The sequence below is a fragment of the Chroicocephalus ridibundus genome, chromosome 5, assembly GCF_963924245.1.
Source record: "Chroicocephalus ridibundus chromosome 5, bChrRid1.1, whole genome shotgun sequence".
NCBI classification, from domain to species: domain Eukaryota; kingdom Metazoa; phylum Chordata; class Aves; order Charadriiformes; family Laridae; genus Chroicocephalus; species Chroicocephalus ridibundus.
In genome coordinates this window covers 39962954-39980855 of record NC_086288.1, presented here as the reverse complement: position 1 = coordinate 39980855, position 17902 = coordinate 39962954, and the positions used below count along the sequence as shown (strand labels likewise).

The 17902-nt window shown below is 37.3% G+C and overlaps 1 protein-coding gene across 2 annotated transcripts in view; it reads right to left on the bottom strand.

Moving 5' to 3' along the window:
* The window catches only part of KLHL2 (kelch like family member 2), a 62303-nt gene that overhangs the window by 10552 nt on the left and 33849 nt on the right, over positions 1 to 17902 (bottom strand). For both annotated transcript variants that reach the window (XM_063336124.1, XM_063336125.1), the window contains 3 exons: positions 13529 to 13691; positions 2514 to 2623; positions 978 to 1094 (listed from right to left, as the gene is read on the bottom strand). In XM_063336124.1, coding sequence (XP_063192194.1) covers positions 978 to 1094; positions 2514 to 2623; positions 13529 to 13691 — 390 coding nt within the window. The remainder of the gene's footprint in view (positions 1 to 977; positions 1095 to 2513; positions 2624 to 13528; positions 13692 to 17902) is intronic.

Sequence of the window (17902 nt, the reverse complement as noted above, 5' to 3'; positions counted from 1 at the left end):
AAGTAAAACCCAAATAACAATCTGAAATGTAATAAAGCCTGTGTTATATCACACAAATGCAGATTACTCCGATTTTTTAGATTGTAGTTTAACCACAGTTAAACACGAAATCATGTGATAGCAATATGCAGTCACAGAATAAAAACCCCAGTTAATTATCATAATTAGTAAGTAGATGAAACAGTGTTAGGTAAAGTGAATCACCTCCTCACAATCAAGCACATCTCTTGACTTTTTAAATACAGAGAGTACAGAACAATTCAAGGGGGGAGTAGGGGAAAAGAATTTAACAAATTAGTAAACCACCCCACAACAATAAGAAACCGCAACAGCAAAACAAAACATAAAAACCCACAAAAGGAAAACAAAAAAACCCACCAAAACAACCCACACAAAGTGGAGGAAATCCATATCACAAAACCAGAGTTTCTAAAATAAACACCTACCAACCTGCTACTACACCTACTAAGCAACGCAAATAGCAAGCTGCTGTTTTCAATCTTAAATATTTGACCCGACACCTAAATATTCAAAACGATCTTATAAAATTTGAAAAAATGTACTGTATCTGAACCAGGCAAAGAAATGTCTTCTTCATTAGCAAGTCCTAACCAACTTAGACAATAGATTCAATTCTGAAATTTAAAATTTACTTATGAAAAGATGTGTTGTATCCAATATCATATTAAAAATGAAAGCTAACCAGATCTAAGCTAATTAAATCATTCAGATTACTAGCGTAGCATGACAAGTAGTCAGACAACTTACTTACATGTGGTATTTTCTATGTGGCAATCCCTCATTTGACTCTGCGTGTGTGTGCGCATATACATACGCAATGGTGGCTGGCTGTTTATTTTTACTATCAGTAACACACTACATTACACTGTTGTTTAAATTTAAAATTATCCATCTGGCATTAAAAAGCTAAACTGAAATGTTCACATGCAGAAGAATTAGTATTCTTTTTTGCTTACCTGAACTAAATATTCACGGGAAAGCAAAGGCAGCCGAACATGCTCCATCAGGCGTGCCATTAGCTCCTGCCTTACATCTTTGTCATGGTTTACCCACGCTATCACTGCTTCAAATACCTTCCAGAAAACAAAAAAAATGCAAGTCCCTTGACTTACAAATTCAGTAGTATGAAAATATCAGTGTGTCTCCAAAAACAGTTTTTGCTTACACTAAAATTCCTAACGTGAGAAAAGATGACAGCAGTTACAGCTCCCATTATTTCCATATTTTCCCACTACAAAATTCTGAACATGCAGTAGCCAGTCTCTTTTTATATCACTCCTCTACTAGTGTTTCAAGGATAGCTGCACTACATTGGCAAAACACAGACAATTTCATTGATACTGAAAATCCAATAAAGCTAGGTAAACAAAACACAGCAGCAGGAATATTACAATCCTCACACTTTTCTTCCTTTCTCGGAAAATCAACCTGCCATACCATCATTCAAATGACTTATCATCACTGAGCCTTCCTAGGAGGAGCGATCCCAAGACTAATTTCTCCTCTATTGCACAGCAGCTCATCATACGCTACAGCATTAAAACCTTACTTATACTCCACAGAAGCAACATCACATATATCAGAATTACAGATCCGGACCTTCAGGGTATTATGGGAACAGCCATGTGACTCTGCTAGTTGCAGTTTAAGCAGATAGTTCTTGGATTCAAAGTTTCAAAAAGGTTTTGACACGAAACACTACCTAGCCATACAAACCAGTATTCAAACATGCTTCTGAATACAATTTAGCCTCATTTGAACAGAGGTGTTTGTACATCTACATACTCCTTGGAAAAAAGAAAGGCAAAATATTTTAAATTGATCACAACTGGATTCAAAAGCTCAAAATGAATCTATCTACAACCTGAAAACCATTAGAGGCTCACTGAAGATCAGAGAGTTTCAAAAATGGCTTTAAAAGAATGAGATCTAGCTGAAGGTAAGCCAACACATAGTTAAACTCAAGTTTGGTTATACCAAGGTATCTAGCCATCTCCTCTGCAACCCACATTTGTTCAGTTAGGTTAACCAGCCCACATATACATACAGAGTTTTAATACCTTTGTGGGACTGTGGTTGTTAAAGTTAGTAGACACTCTTCAAAGTACTATATTTGAGTTTTTTACCCCTTGGTAAACCAAACTCCTGTGTACGTGACTCACAGCATGTGTTCTGTCCGTTTGTTCTGCTTGAACATGAGAAGGAATTTCCATTTAATTTAGTTTCCACTTTTTCAAGAACAAAGGGTTATGTGATTTAACAGTTTTAGGATTTTTAAGAGTTGAGATTAATTTTCATCATCACACTGACAATACTTTTGGGAAAAATCCTTAACAGTTTTGGGAAAAACTCTTTAAACATGAGCACAATACAACCTTAATTTCATCGAGGAAACAAAGAACACATCCAAAGAAGTGTACAAGAGCAGTAAGAGCAAGCTCTATTTCTCATCCCAAAGGATAAAAAGAGTACTGGGATACAGATGGTCTTACCTTCTCTTCTGAGGCAATTGTGAGTTTGTCACTGGATATAAGACTGCACACCTGCTCTACACCAAGATTGAGGTATTCTTCACTAAGTACGACATCAGAAAAGTGCTGTTCTGTTTGGAGGAAAAGAAGTATTCTAACATACAGAGCAAACTGTATCCCACAACAAGCATTACAGCAGCAGAGGAAAAATAGCAGAAAACAATTCAGTACATGTGCTCTTTCATCGTATCTGGAAGCAATACCTTAGCTTAAAATATGTTATATAGTTAAAGCTTGGTCTCACAAACAGCTGTTATATTTAAAGATTCTTTAAAATAATTGAAATATTAAAACACATTATATTAAAAGTAGCAATCAAAGCAATTTAACATTTTCAGCATTGCTTCATCCCAGTACTTGTCCTTTACAATTACTTAAATCTCATTTTGCTATCTTTGTACGCACGGATACATCAAAAATGTTTCCAGAAAAAGCATACGCTCTGTATGTTGTCAAACATGTTTTAAACCCACAGTTCAACACGAACAAAGACTGATTCATTAGAACTAGCCAGCGGTTTTGCAGTGTAACGTAGGTCAAATCAAACAAGTCTGGATCCTATTGCATCTCTCAGAGCTTCTCCAAGGTGATAAAAATATTACATATCACAATCTCTATTACATGCAGAAGATATGTAATTTTTCCTCAGTTTTTTTCTTCTAATGCCTCAACTTAAAGTAAACAAAACTGACAAAAATGTAATGTTTTAGTTGTGGAACCATTTTCTTTTAACATAGAACATGTATCTTTATGAAGTAGTTGTTCGCTTATTCAGTTGTTCTCTCCCTTCCTTGAAATTGCTTTTTAAGCCATTCAGTTGCTTAAAAAGTAGCTCCATCTAGATAAATGTTGGTTTTCCTCTCTTCAGCTATTCTTAACAGAAGTTAGAAGGCACAACTGTTACCGGGATTTAAGAATTCACTCAAAATCAGAATAAGTAGAAAAGGTCATCAAACATATTCAAACTAAAGAGCTTCTTAAAGCCTTTTCTATCACTCCACTAGTGATAGATTCCAGGCTTGACAAACTGTCTTAAGCTGTTAAAGAATGCTGAATGCTTCCAGATCAAGAAGTCCAAACTTCTCAGGTTAACTGTGCAGGGTACAACAGCTTTTTCACACTGTACTAAAGACTAGCGAGCATAAAAAGATAAATCTAACACAGTATAATTCTTGTCCTTTATCTAGTTCAGCATCCTGTTTCTTGAAACAGGCAGCACAAATTGCTTCAGACAAAAGCCCAAGAATATATATAAAAAGTATGATAATGAAACCTCCTCCCATAAAGGCCTCACTATAACCATGAAAGGTTAGAGATTGGTAACCAGAAGGATGACATTTTACCTTAACTACTTTTTACTAAGCAATGAGTTTAGTGAGATACAGTCTAGTTCCCTTGAATCCTGTTAAATTCTTGACTTTGATACCTTCCTACAGTAATAATACCACAGTCTCATTGAACAAAAAACCCTACATCTAAATTTAACACTCAGTTTACCATTAATCAGTTTTCAATTAATATCCCCATGTTCTAATGCTGAATATGATGATAGGGAAAGCCACAGTCTATCTACTCAAAATCATTCTTTATTCTATATCCCTTTTTAGCTTTCATTTCTATTTAAAGTAGACAGTCCTCGCCTTTTCGGTCCCTTATCCTACCAGACTTTTCATTCGTGCAATCGTCATGACTACAAGTCCCTCCAGTTCTGCAGCATTCTCTTATGATGGACGTGTAGTATTTTCTGCTGTATTTCAGACAATGGGAAAGAAAGGATGATGAAAAATACAATTGGGTTTTATGAAACCACCATTACTTTCCCACTCCTTACAAATCCTGTTTGCTTTTCAGACTACAAATATGCAGTTTCTTGAGCTGAAGTAGAATTTTCTGAGGTACACTTATTGAAATAAGTATCTGATCAATTTTACTACTTGCATATGGCAAATAGAATTTGAGAAAGGTAATCTGCATAAATACGTTTTATGATAAACTCCAGATTTCAAGTGACAGTGCCACAAAACAGCATGTCTGACTACTCAGAAGTTAAGAAGCAAGCAGAAAGGGGAAGCAACACTCTTCTCAATGTCAAACAAATCTGAGGTTCAGAAGCCTTGTCTATCTTCCCTGGAGAAAGATGATCCAACAGTGGATCACATCCAACAGGATACACTTCATAAACTGGAAATACCCAGTAGATTTTACAGACTTGTATATAAAAGCCTTCTATTTTAAGAAGTTGATTTAGATTTATGACATGGTCTAAATGGGAAGAAATCCAGCCCCTAACCAAGAGTGAAAGTTGAGAATTTTCAAAGTAATACAAGGAATGCGAGGCCGTCTTCTCTTTTCACGCAAGGAAGAGAACTGTAGAAGAAAATCTGACAAAAATAGACAGCACTGGAACAAAAACCAAGACTGCTGTACTGGATGTTAGCCTCTGTTTGCTTAAAGCATAAGATAAGGCATGGGGCCAAGCGAAGAAAGAAGAGTGAAAAAAAAAGAAATTAAACCAAACTACTTGGTCAATAGCTACAGGCTCAGGTTCTCAAGCAACACCCGGAAACAAATCCTCAGCTGAATGGATTACAGAAAAAAGATGAACAGGAGAGTAGATTGCTATATAAATTTTAGTCATCAAAACACGAGAAAAGGTGAAATCACTTGTCTCCTAAGAACCAGATCTCTTGTTGTCAAGGAGACCATCTTAACTGATTGATAGATAATCTTGTGGCAGAAGCCAGTTGAAATTACAGCTAAACGCATTATTCAAAATAATTAGAAACTGAAAAAGAACAAGGAAATGCAAAACTACCAATTCAGTCTGTCAATGGCATTTAGCTAAAGCTGTTCAAGTGTTGAAGACAGTAGGCATTATTTTATTATATATAAAAATAATGCTTATGAAATTCAAACTTTTTGCTTCCTTTTAACAAGAAGGATATCAGCATCTTTGAAATAATATGATTCAGTACTAAGAGTTCCAAAAAACCCACTTAGATCCTCTTTTTCCAATAATTATGAGAGAAAAATAGTACTGGGGGGGTGTGCGTGAATTTTTTTGCCTTCTGGGTTAGGATTTGTACTATCCCATAGTATTGCCCACATCCTGAAAGCTTCAATAATCTGGAGATATTAACATCAAACATCATGAAGCTTATGACGTGGTTAAATATTTCATGCACCTGTCCTGTGCAAATTCTCAAATTAGCTTGGTTTTTATGTGTTGCAGTAGGTAACATACTTCTTTCTTCATGAACATCTCCTAGATGAGCAGACAGACAGAACTATCTGGCTGGAAGTTTTCATGAGAGAATAAAATTTTATTATTTTTTTTTCCAAATTTTCCACACAGTGTGCAACTTTGACAAATTTGTATTGGAATCGTGCCCCACTTCTTGCCACTTTACGCAGACATTGAAGCCAGCTGGCTCCAGAGTCAGGCAGCCTGGAAACAAGCTGGCTTAAGAGCTGCAGAGGCTTGGTTCCCAAATTCCCACTTCCTAAGCCAGCAGAATCCTACTTCTTTATTATCGAAACTAAAATCTGCCTTTAAAAAAATCCCTTCCATTTTAGGACATTTCTAAAATATCTGTTCCAATTGCATATGAAAAACAGATTTTCACATTTTTGCAAATGACAGAGACAGTTTGTATCTGAATAGCTAAAGATCTGTCCTCGTCTGCCCCGTACCAGTAGGATGGGACTTCAGCTTCAGGGACAAACTAAACGGACAAAAAGGAAGTTTTTAACAACATGAAAGGGGCCAGTAACAAAATCTTTGGAAGTACAATAAATGATGCCCATGTGGAACGATCAGGAAAATAATAGGAGCTGTAAATGTACCACTTCTTGGTATTTTTCATTACGAGTCTGGAGATGTTTATTATACATACATGCAGCAGCAGTAAGCACTTGATCCACTTCTATCCAAAAGGCACATAGTCTTGCTGGCCATAAAGATATTGACACTAACTTTATATTTTTCAATTACCTAGGAAGGAAAGCTACATCTGAAATCTGCACAGGACATTTTACGCAATAAACATTTGTGGATTAATTCACAAACACAATTTCACTCATTTATATACCTGGAGTCAGACCTTCTCTGGCTTAATTGCCTTTACTAAATACAGAAGCAAAGGTCTGCTGAAGTTACTTCAGATTAAAAACCTACCAGAGAATCAGGGTGGCCAAAAATAAAAGCCCGTAACCAATCTTCTCCTTTTTGTTTTATGACAGTGGCTGTCGTCAGTGTCTGTCTCTGTATATGACGTTGTTGAAGACTGACTAAATTTCTGTTCTGTCATTAATAGGCTTCAGTCATTTCTAACATTTTTCCTAAGGTGTTCCAGCAGCTGATGATACTTAATACCAATTCCCAGAAATCTTTTTAATATTTTGTATACTTTCAGAAATCTTCTCCCCAAGATCTTCCCAAAGCCAAATTAACACGTATGAGAAACATGGCCAGAGCTTATCAGAACCAGAGGCTGCAGCTGGCAAAAAGAGAAAAAACCCTTGATATTCTCTAGATCTTTTCATGACAGTAATCCAATATATATTAGTGTGTGAAACAAAATATCAGAAACATATCGAGTCTCATAAGTGTCTTTTGTCTGGTTTAGACCAACTATCTCTATCCCACAGAATAGATGATGGCATTTTTTATAAACTAAATGGAGTACTTGCATCTTTCTGATGTGATAATGCTATAAACCAGCTGGAACTTTCCAGAAACATAGCTTCTTTCTGAACTGATAACCTCTTGGTTTAGAGCAATGCAGAGCGTGGAAGCTTGGAAAGATCTAAGCCTTACATTCACTTAAAAGAACAATGACAATTTCTCAAGAAGATGAAACAGAAATATTTAGCAAGAATTAGGGTTTTTTTAATTATTGCTTCAATTCACAACGTCACGTTGTGATTTTTTTTTTGCTTGGGACAAAAGGTCTTTGCTGAAGGCCTAACATAAGACGCTGGTCAGGCAGGAACTCTAGCCTTATTACAGAGGGATAGATGCAAGCTCTGCTAGTTGGAGAGCCAGAAGCCGCCAAACATTGCAGAATCATTTTTTTATTTTTTTTAAATCTGATTTACTTGTCAATTTTATGCTTAAATAACTGCTTTTGAGAACACCATGAAATTCATAGGAGCCAAGGTAACAGAAGCATAGCAACAGACACTGCTACTCAGAATAGAAACGTAAGAACGATTCTGCGAACTGTGTCCTTTCAATCTCATGCATACGAATGTACACAGGAATAGTCTCCAGAAGACATGCGTGCTTCCAAGTCTAGTCAGGGCTCAAAGTTTTAGACTCAGAGCACCAGAATCAAGAACGCTGTATCCCACAGTTAAGTAGAACATAGCAATCCCTGCTTCACAAGGTTTGTAAAGCTGGTTCTCAAGAGACACACACTCCTTCCACAGGTAATCCAATGTTTCCAAACCCCGTACCAGCCCATGAGGTGAATGGAAGTACATTATTGTTCTTTGGTTATAACTAAGAAATATGTCAACGCCTAAGCACTGAGCAAATGTCTCTAGTCCAAGATGCCGTACCCCTCTTCTTTAAAAGGCCTTAGCAATATATCTTCAGGTTGTACATAACATTATGACAACTATAAAATGCACTATATTCTCAAGAAAAAAATTTATTTTGTGTACATCCTCTAAGACTACGTAAGATGTATCCCAGACTAAAACTAAGGATGGACTAGCAGCGCTTATGCCACGTACTCTTCATAGGAATCCTGTCACAAGAAGGATGAGAGGCCTCAGCTCTACATAGTCCCTGACTATGCAAGTGCGACAAGACCCAGAGCAGCACAGCTTTCTGGAACATTACAAGAATGGGGAGCATCTCAGAAAGCTTAATTGCAACAGAAGCTCATTCCAAGTAGAATCATAGAATCATTCAGGTTGGAAAAGAGCCTTGGGATCATCAAGTCCAACCATCAACCCCACTCTACAAAGTTCTCCCTTACACCATATCCCCCCAACACCACAACTAAATGAGTCTTAAACACATTCGGGGATGGTGACTCCACCACCTCCCTGGGCAGCCTATTCCAGTGTCTGACCACTCTTTCTGTGAAGAATTTTTTCCTAATGTCTAGTGTAAACCTAACCTGTTGCAGCTTGAAGCCATTCCCTCTTGTTCTATCGCTGATTACCTGTGACCAGCACCAGCCTCTCTACAATGTCTTTTCAAGTAGTTGTAGAGGGTGGTGAGGTCTCCCCTCAACCTCCTCTTAATTTAATTTTTTAATTAATAATTTCAGATCTCTCCACAGATGTCATAGATGCATATAGATGACTCTCCTAACTTACAGAAATCTTAACACTCTGCTACAGGAGGACCAACCCCACCACAGGATTATGAAGCTCCAATTTTAATGAAAGTTGGGTTCTTATTACCCCTGAAAGAATTTCCAGAGTTTCACTTTTCTAATAACTTCCGATCTACATCATCATTCATTTGGTTTTATGCTCTCATTGTCTATTAGCAGAAGTATCTCCCTGCCTCCTTTTCCTAAATATAAAATAGCAAGCGTAACAAAATAAAGACTTTTTATTAGTTAAATAAGGGAGAAAAACATCCAAATGCTTTTCATTTTCTCTAGCAGGGAAATATTTTCACTGCTTTTTCAATCTAATAATCCTCTTTTGTACTCATTCTAGTTTCCAGAGACTTAATCCTGAAACGTCTGCTCCTGGGAGTTCAGCTGCCTGTAATACAAGGCTTATTTCTAAAATGGCAGAGTTGCATATCTTTGGCTCAAACTTTTGAGAAAATTTTTTCAGTAGTGAGGAAGAGCCTTGACAAAGTCCCGTTTGAGATAAGAACGGGGGGGGGGGGGAAAAAAGCTATGATGGCTGAGATATGGGCGGTAAGAAGCTTGAAAATTCAAGAGGAAAATCATTGACCTAGAAAGGTATAAAACTGTACTGAAGAAAAACAGGGAGTCAGCAGACAGAAGTCCAGCAAGACTGATGATCAGCCCATTCCAAGGAGAAATGAAGGCCAACCCTTCCTCCCTGGGCGCTTTTAGCAGGAGTACTGAGCATTCCGGTGCTCAACCTAGTAGCTTGCAAGTCCCAGCCAGGACCAATAAATAGCTTCCTTCTTCTTTTCACTTGTCTGCATCCTGCGTGCAGGGTCCCTCTGAGCACAGCAAAGGATGCCTGAACAAAATGACCCAGAGAGGGAGGGTTACAAGTTGGGCACAGTTCCTGTGCTCTCAAACACATTTAATCAATATTGCAGTCAAGGTCTTTCCAGGGTCTTAGATTTTATGTTTCTGGAAAGTCATCTATATAAATATTAACTTCAACTACTAAATTGAACAAAGATTGTTTAGAAGTAACTGAAGTAGTTTAGAAGTTACTAAGGCATAGTCAGAATAGAAGTTGGAAAAAATAATTTAAAATTCAAAAGTAAGCAACCGCTATATCAAAATGTGTTCCCTAAAACATTAAATATCTAAACATTAACTCTAGCAAATAAATTTACACCTTGCTTCCTATTCAATAAAAGGTCAAAAATGTAATACTTTTTTAGATTTGATATTACTCAAAGACAAAAAGATTTAATTAAAACATTTTGCATAATAGTTTAAACACAGTTATCACAAAGTCATTCAGTCACATACACATTAGAACTTCTTAAGTAAGGTATGCCTTACACAAACTAGTACTTTCAAAACCAACCTGAACAGCTTTTGCATTTTTTAAATTGATATATAATTAATTTGAATACAATTTCACTAGTCTAAAACTAGCAGTCTAAACCGACCTCTGAGTATTACTGATTTGTATACCTCAGTTTCACACTTAAGTCAGCAACCAAGGATTCTGTTGACAGACACCTAATCACATGAGTTTGCTGCATTTCTGTTTTTTTTCCAAAACTCTATGCTTGATAGAGATACTATAATCTCCTGGAAGCGTGTGTGTGTGTGCACGTGTGAAATCTAGACCAGAAAACAGATTTTCTAGGAATTAAGGCAACTGAAAGCATTCATCAAAATCCTTCTTTTTATGAGGTCTAAAATTACTCAAGGCAATAAGAAGCCTATTATTTGGACCTAGACACATGAATTGAAGCATTTAGTGCTCTATTTCAGGAAAATCTTCAGTTTTAACTCTGTACGAATTGTTAATGATGCCAGTTGGTCACTGTACCTTTAGAAAAGTTATGAAAAGCAATACAATCATATGAATTTTTCCTGCGTCCTTCTCAGGATATTTCATTTTTCATTTCCTTTTGTGTATTGCTCTCATACTAAGCCTGACAGAGCGCTAGGGATTAAGGAAGGCAGTGCAGAGAGTGCAATGCGATGAGGCAGCTCACACCCTGGCTATGCACAGCATATTTATCTCAAGAGTAAGAACAGAGTGTGCATTGCTTTAAAATTCACCACACAGATACAGCAAAAACACAGTAGGAGTTGAGCTGGCAGCTTGTGGTACAGGCCAGCAGGACTCCAAGAATATGATAACAAAAAGGGAAGCATAGATGAGGAAAGTGCTTTCTGGAGGAATTTGACAGAAGTGGAAGGTGGTTTGATTACGGAGGAAAGAAGTTCCAAGCACAAAAGCAGAAGAGAGAGGGGAAATAAAAGATTCAAGTGGTCGAGGGTTATTCTGCTGGATTAGAAAAGCCAAGGATGAGAGATTGGAATTCGATCCAGGGGGAAAAGGAATATTGCAGCAGTTGTAAAATGACTGTAGCGAACAGAGGAAGCTGTGTCAGAGATAGATTTACATTGCAGCAAAAGGGAAACACAATGTAGAGCAGATTCGGTAGGGAGGGAAGAAACGAAATAGAGGAATGCGCAACTGAGTAGTTGAGAGAAAATGATGGAGGAGAGCTGAAGCTATCAACTTTACAAACCAGAATGACCAGGAGAATGGTGACAGAGGAAGACTGAGATGGTTAGGTGGAAAGCAATTCAGTTTTGCTGAGCTTGAAGTAGAAGTGAAACATCCAGGAGACACTAAGATGACAGGAGAAGATCTGTGACCAGGCAGATAGTGCAAGCTGCATGTAAGGAGGCATACCTGAGAGTCACTCTCAAACTCTGAAAACCCGTGACTTCTGAATTTCCAAACAAATTTGTCCTACTCTCTGAATATTCACTCCTAAAGCTCTAATCAAAATATACTACTTTGCTGGATAGTAAATCAAATCCTATAAAAGAGAAGGATTTTTTCCCCACTACAAAAAGCTTCCATTAAAAAGTAATTCCTCAGTGTAATGTCTTCAGTCTTGACTCAAACATCAAGACCTCAAGGCACTCTACACACAAAAGAACAGTAAGATCATTGCTACTTGAACAAATTTTAAAAGCCTTAGTTTTCGTTACAGTATTATGCTACAAACTTACAAGCTTACACAATCTTTTGTTTACCTTTTAGTAATCAACATTATGCAACCTTTCTTGGCATCAAGAGCAGTCAAACAAGGTTTTAATCCATTATGTTAAAAATTACCAATTTAGTAATATGTTCTCTGAAAGTACATGTATATCAGTTTCCAACAGCAGAAAATATTGGAATATAAAGGGAAAAAAAAAAAAGGATTTTAGCCTCCACAGAATCATAGAAATGTAAGCTAGAAAGAACTTCAAATCATCTGCTTTTGCACAAAGATGTGATTTAGATCAACCTAAACCAGAAGTTAGTCTAACTTTTTTTTTTTTTTTTTTAAACAGCTGCCTAACAGTGGAGAGTCCATAACTTCCGCAGCCTGATCTGGGTTACTTTTACAGTTAGATTTTTCGTTGATATATGAAACGACTTTAAAAAATACCTCACAAGTTAAGCTTACTCATTCTCAGTCATTTTTACTCACAGGAGATTTGCATTTCTTATCCTCCTAGCCTTTTAGTTTCTTGACTGAAAGGACTCTCTTCTCTCACAGTCTTTGTCATAGGTCAATCTGTTTTCTTAATATGTTCATGTTAGACTTCCTTGGATTTACATCAGCCTGTTTGCATCTGTCTTAAAAGTTCAGTTTAGCATTTTCCACCTGAGGCCTTCATCAGCATCAAGAAAAAGGGAATAATTGTCCCTTGGCCTCCCATACAACACTACCATTACTTCACGACAGAATCAGAATTGCTTTTTCATTCACAACAGCAAGCAAAATAAGAACCTAGTTTTCAGAAGTGTCAAGACTTGACATGAGCCAGTCCTTTTACAGATATGAATAACACAGTCTTTAAGATGACCGTGACAATGCACTTTTAGTAATAAAATTAAGAATTCTATCGACACTTTTTTCAGGCAAAAAATGAGAAACAATCTAATTGCAAGCGCTCTTTACACGGAAAGTAGAATTTTGTTGGTTCAGCGATATGGTTAGTTAGAAAATGCACCTCTATCTACTTTATGTCAAGATAGGCAAATGAGACTACAGGTACCCTTTATAGTAGGAAACTTCAAGTCTTGGGCTAGATGAGTAGGATTTTCAGAAGACAAGTGGATAAAACAATACTCATGGTACGTTTGTTGCTTCTTAGCTAGTCCTGTACAGGGGATATAGATGAACGCACACCCCTGAACATGCCCTCATCTTCTTTCTCCCCATGTACTTCCTACAGACTTTGGCTTGTCGAAGTTACCAGAATTTTAATTCTTTCCTGATTTCCTCCCCTAAGTGACAGTGCAAAATTTTAAACAGCAAACTAGCTTCTTTCTGGATTATAATTTGCTTGGACCCTCTATGGCCCTAATAAACCACGAAGATGCTGCCCCTTTGTGCTTATTATAACTATGTTCTAGCCAGGAAAATTTATTTCTCATAAAAACATTCATATCAAATGCAGTCTTTGTCAGAAGATACAGGTCTGCAATATCCTGGATAAAATTAAGTTTCCTTTGGGGTTGGGTGGGCATGGAACCCACACATGTGTGTACCCACGCACAGAGATACCAAGCTATACGCTATACTAATGATAACTTGCCTGCATATGTGTTGGCCTTGTTCAAGAGATCTGTGCATGCATGCATGTCGGCAAAAGCACGAATCCCCAGGCAGTTGATAGGATGAAGCTGGGATTCCAAAAATTCACAGCAAGTCCTTTTCACATCCTGCAGTTGCAAAAGACCAGCTGCTGGGAGCAGGACCTGTAAGAAGCAACAGGTGGTTAATATCCCAATTTGATTCTGAGCTTATACAAGAGGATTCTCAATATTAATAAAAAAACCAAAATAATCCATTAAAAAATTAAAAGACTAAAACAGAGAGGAAAAATTCATCATTATGCAACCGAAGAACTTAAACCCCAATATTAACATGATTTTACCTCCCTGCAAATACCATTCAAGATTTAAAATAACAAGCAACATCTCTACCAACGTGTTCACTGGGACATTATAATTACAAAAAGAGATTATAATTCTCACACTTCACAAAAACCTCTTCCCAATAGTTGTTCACAAGTTCCCTCCTTACTGTTCCCAACACTCCATAATTACATCTCATTTCCAAATGTTCAGCATTGGATAGTTCTTTAAATCAAAGTTTTCTAGACTATGATAGAATATGTAAGTCTTCTTTGCATGCAAGCACTGGACATTGTACCATTTTTTAGCATCAATAATAAGCATATTTATGCAACTGATTCCAGTAAGGAATCAATTCAGCTTCCAAAGAAGTCTGTGACTTTCTTGGAAGAATGACAATTCAGACATTTAAAAGCCTGAGCATACAAAATATTCTATAACTCATTAAAAATACGTATCAGTAAGGAATTAGCATAAACAGCATATTTGTCTTTCAACTTCCACAAAGCAAGCAAAAAGTAAAGAAGAATTTAAAAAACTGTATAACATACATTTTATTTGCCCAGTAAAACTTAAACATGAGATTTAGGTGAATTATAATTGTGCCTTTGAGTGAAATTCCATACTACTATCTACAATTCTCCTTCACAGTATTTTCATTTTCTGTGCCTTTGACAGTTATTTTAATGAGACTTCTATTTTAGAACATTCAAGTGTGAAATTAATGTTGGCTTGCATCTTCATTGGATGACATCAGGCAAGATTTTAACATGGAAGTCTTGCAACTGTTCACTTACATATAGAGAAAACATATACCACAGGACTGCATCAATAATAAGCAAGCAAAAAATACACCAAAGACAATGGCTGCACTACTCTCGCTAATGCTTTTCATTTAAACAATTCCTTGAGTAGAATTAAAGAGAGTCAGGCAAGAAGAAAACTGGAAGAATAGAAAGAGATGGGAAAGCAGAGTAAAACAGTTTAGAAAGCTCTGTAACACTGACTACGTGAAAGCTGCAGAATATACTTCTACATAATTGCTCTTTGGAAGACGTTTTAATGTTTGTAATTGTCTGTAGAATCAAATATTTGCCATCATCTTTGTAAGCATCTAGTTCCTTGGCTTCTAAAGAGCTATTATTGTTTACTGTTATTGTTTACTCTTTAGACTTCTTTCTTGAAATAAAACTAACAATTATGACCCAAACTAAAACAAAAAGGACTTAAGGTGATACGACCTTGTAAAGCTAATGTCTGCTTTAAGCTTCATTTTTTGGTCCCACGTCTACTGTTTATGGCTGCTCCTGTCCTTTCAGCCTGCCATACATGAATCATAGAATCATAGAACCATAGGGTTGGAAGGGACCTCTGGAGATCATCTAGTCCAACCCCCCTGCCAGAGCAGGGTCACCTAGAGCAGGTTGCACAGGAACACGTCCAAAACGCGGGTTTTGAATGTCTCCAGAGACGGAGACTCCACCACCTCTCTGGGCAGCCTGTTCCAGTGCTCTGCCACCCTCAAAGTAAGGAAGTTCCTCCTCATGTTTAGGTGGAACTTCCTATGCTCAAGTTTGTGCCCGTTACCTCTTGTCCTGTCACTGGGCACCACTGAAAAGAGCCTGGCCCCATCCTCCTGACACCCACCCTTTAAGTATTTATAAGTGTTGATAAGGTCCCCCCTCAGTCATCTTTTTTCCAGACTGAAGAGACCCAGATCCCTCAGCCTTTCTTCATAAGAGAGGTGTTCGGGTCCCCTCATCATCTTGGTAGCTCTCTGCTGCACCCTCTCCAGCAGTTCCCTGTCCCTCTTGAACCGGGGAGCCCAGAACTGGACACAGTACTCCAGGTGCGCCCTCACCAAAGCAGAGTAGAGGGGGAGGATGACCTCCCTCGACCTGCTGGCCACACTCTGCTTGATGCACCCCAGGATGCCACCGGCCTTCTTGGCCTGCTTGAAAAGCATCTTTCTGTTCCTCAAGATATTAATCCCTAATTTGAAGCAATCCACTATAGCCTCTGTTTTACACATTTGGCTGTCAATGTAGACAGCAAAAAAGAAGGATCATATATTTAACAAAAGTTTACTTTGAATATCAGTGGTTAATGAAAGACGAAGGAAAAAACACAAATGTGATTGCACTGAGATACACAGACCTCTGCTAAGCAAAATAAATAAAAATTAATTTAAATCTTAGATAATCCTTGAAAATATCAAATAAGTCTAACAAAATTAATGGAGAGGGTCTTTATGTAATAGGCACAAGTGTCAGATAAAGTCACACAATTCAAAACAAATTTAGAAAGCTTAAAGGTTACTAATGACAAGGTTACAAGTACACTGAAGTCATTTTATTTTATCATATGTTCAAGACAACGTGAAGATAATATTAGTAATACAATTCCTATTACTAGAACTACAGTATGATTAGTTATAACAGCAAGTGGATAATTCATTTGATAGCAAATTCTAGGATAAGATATAAAATTACATACCAAAAATTAGGACTAGAAATCTACTACAAGTATTTATTCACACAACTTGTCCCAATGAAGCAAACATGTCACAACTGCTTACAACTTCAGCAACTAATCCAAACACAGTCCTAGATAATTTTAGGCATGTTATCAGTATAGTTGAGCAAACAACATCTGAGAACAATCCTTGACTGTTTTGAGAACAATCCTTGACTGCTTAAATGGATTCAGAAGAAAAAATATATTCAATCACCACTGGTAAACAAAATACAAAGATGAAATTTGAGAATGGTATGCAGAAAAGCATTTAAGATTTGTATGCACAAACAGTCACACTCAGATGCTTGCTCACCCACATGAATAGTAAAGCAATGTTACAAGAACTAGAAGACCACTCTTCATTGTGGGAAATTTACGTCAGATCTTAAATCCTTATAATCGAGTTTGTAAAGTTACAGATTTCAATACATTTACTTATCAGACAATAAGACATTTAAATCTAAATATATTTATGTGTATTCTGCTACTAAAAAGGAAAAGAGAGGCAAAGTGCATCAAATGTATCCCCTTGAAATTATACATTGGGCTTCGGTTACTAGGCAACAAGAGCTGTGATAACATTTAGCTATTTCCATTTGTACCTATAGAACTGTTAACCTGGAAGCTCTAACAACCTGCATTTAAAAATACAGTTTCATCGCAGGCAGATTCACTCTGCTGGAGCTGGAGAGGGTGGGGGAACCCAAACTCCTCTCAAAACCATAAAACCCCCCTATATTAGAACTGCAGTACAGATGAAGTTTTAACTGCTGCTGACTCCAAACTGGTAGGCTATAGCTCAGATTTATTTCCAAAAATAGCCAGTAGAGGGTACCCTAACTTTCCTTTAAAGAACAAAAATACTTTAATATGCATACCGCTTTTCACTGCAAGAAATGCAGAGGGGGAAAAAAAACCCAAAACATCTCTAATTGCTTATTCTATGAAAATGTACCCTCATCACAGCGGCTGTTGTTTTTATAATCAAAGAAACTGAACAGATTATTATTACAGATGGCAAGTAAGAAATTACGTATTCTCTTTTTTGTGTCAAAGTCGTGGTGATGAATCTTGGAATGACTGCTACATTTCCTAGAGCAAATCATTTAACCCTTACAAGTCTGAAGAGTATTCCCTGGTTATCTGCTCCTGGTTCTCCTTCCTGAAGTGACAGTCCTATTCCCAAAGCTGTGTGCACCCACCACACCAAATGCACCTTTCCAACTCCACTGAGACAAACAGGACCATGACCAGGTAGAAGTATTTGTTTTAAAATCCCACCTGCAGGGTCACCTGCGGAGTCAGGAGGAATCCACTTAAGGCCCTAAAATTGGGTGCTGTTTTCACTGGAGTAGAGTCAAGCCTTTCAAAATATCTCAACTAGATCATCAACCTGTAATTGAGGCTGCTGCCCTCTTATTGTGGTCCTTCAGATACATGCCAGGAGCATGTTGAGGCCTGAGGGTACAGATGTTGCCTGCAGCTTTTCTCCCTCTTTTTTTTCTAGACAGCATCATGACTCTGTTCACCCTTGT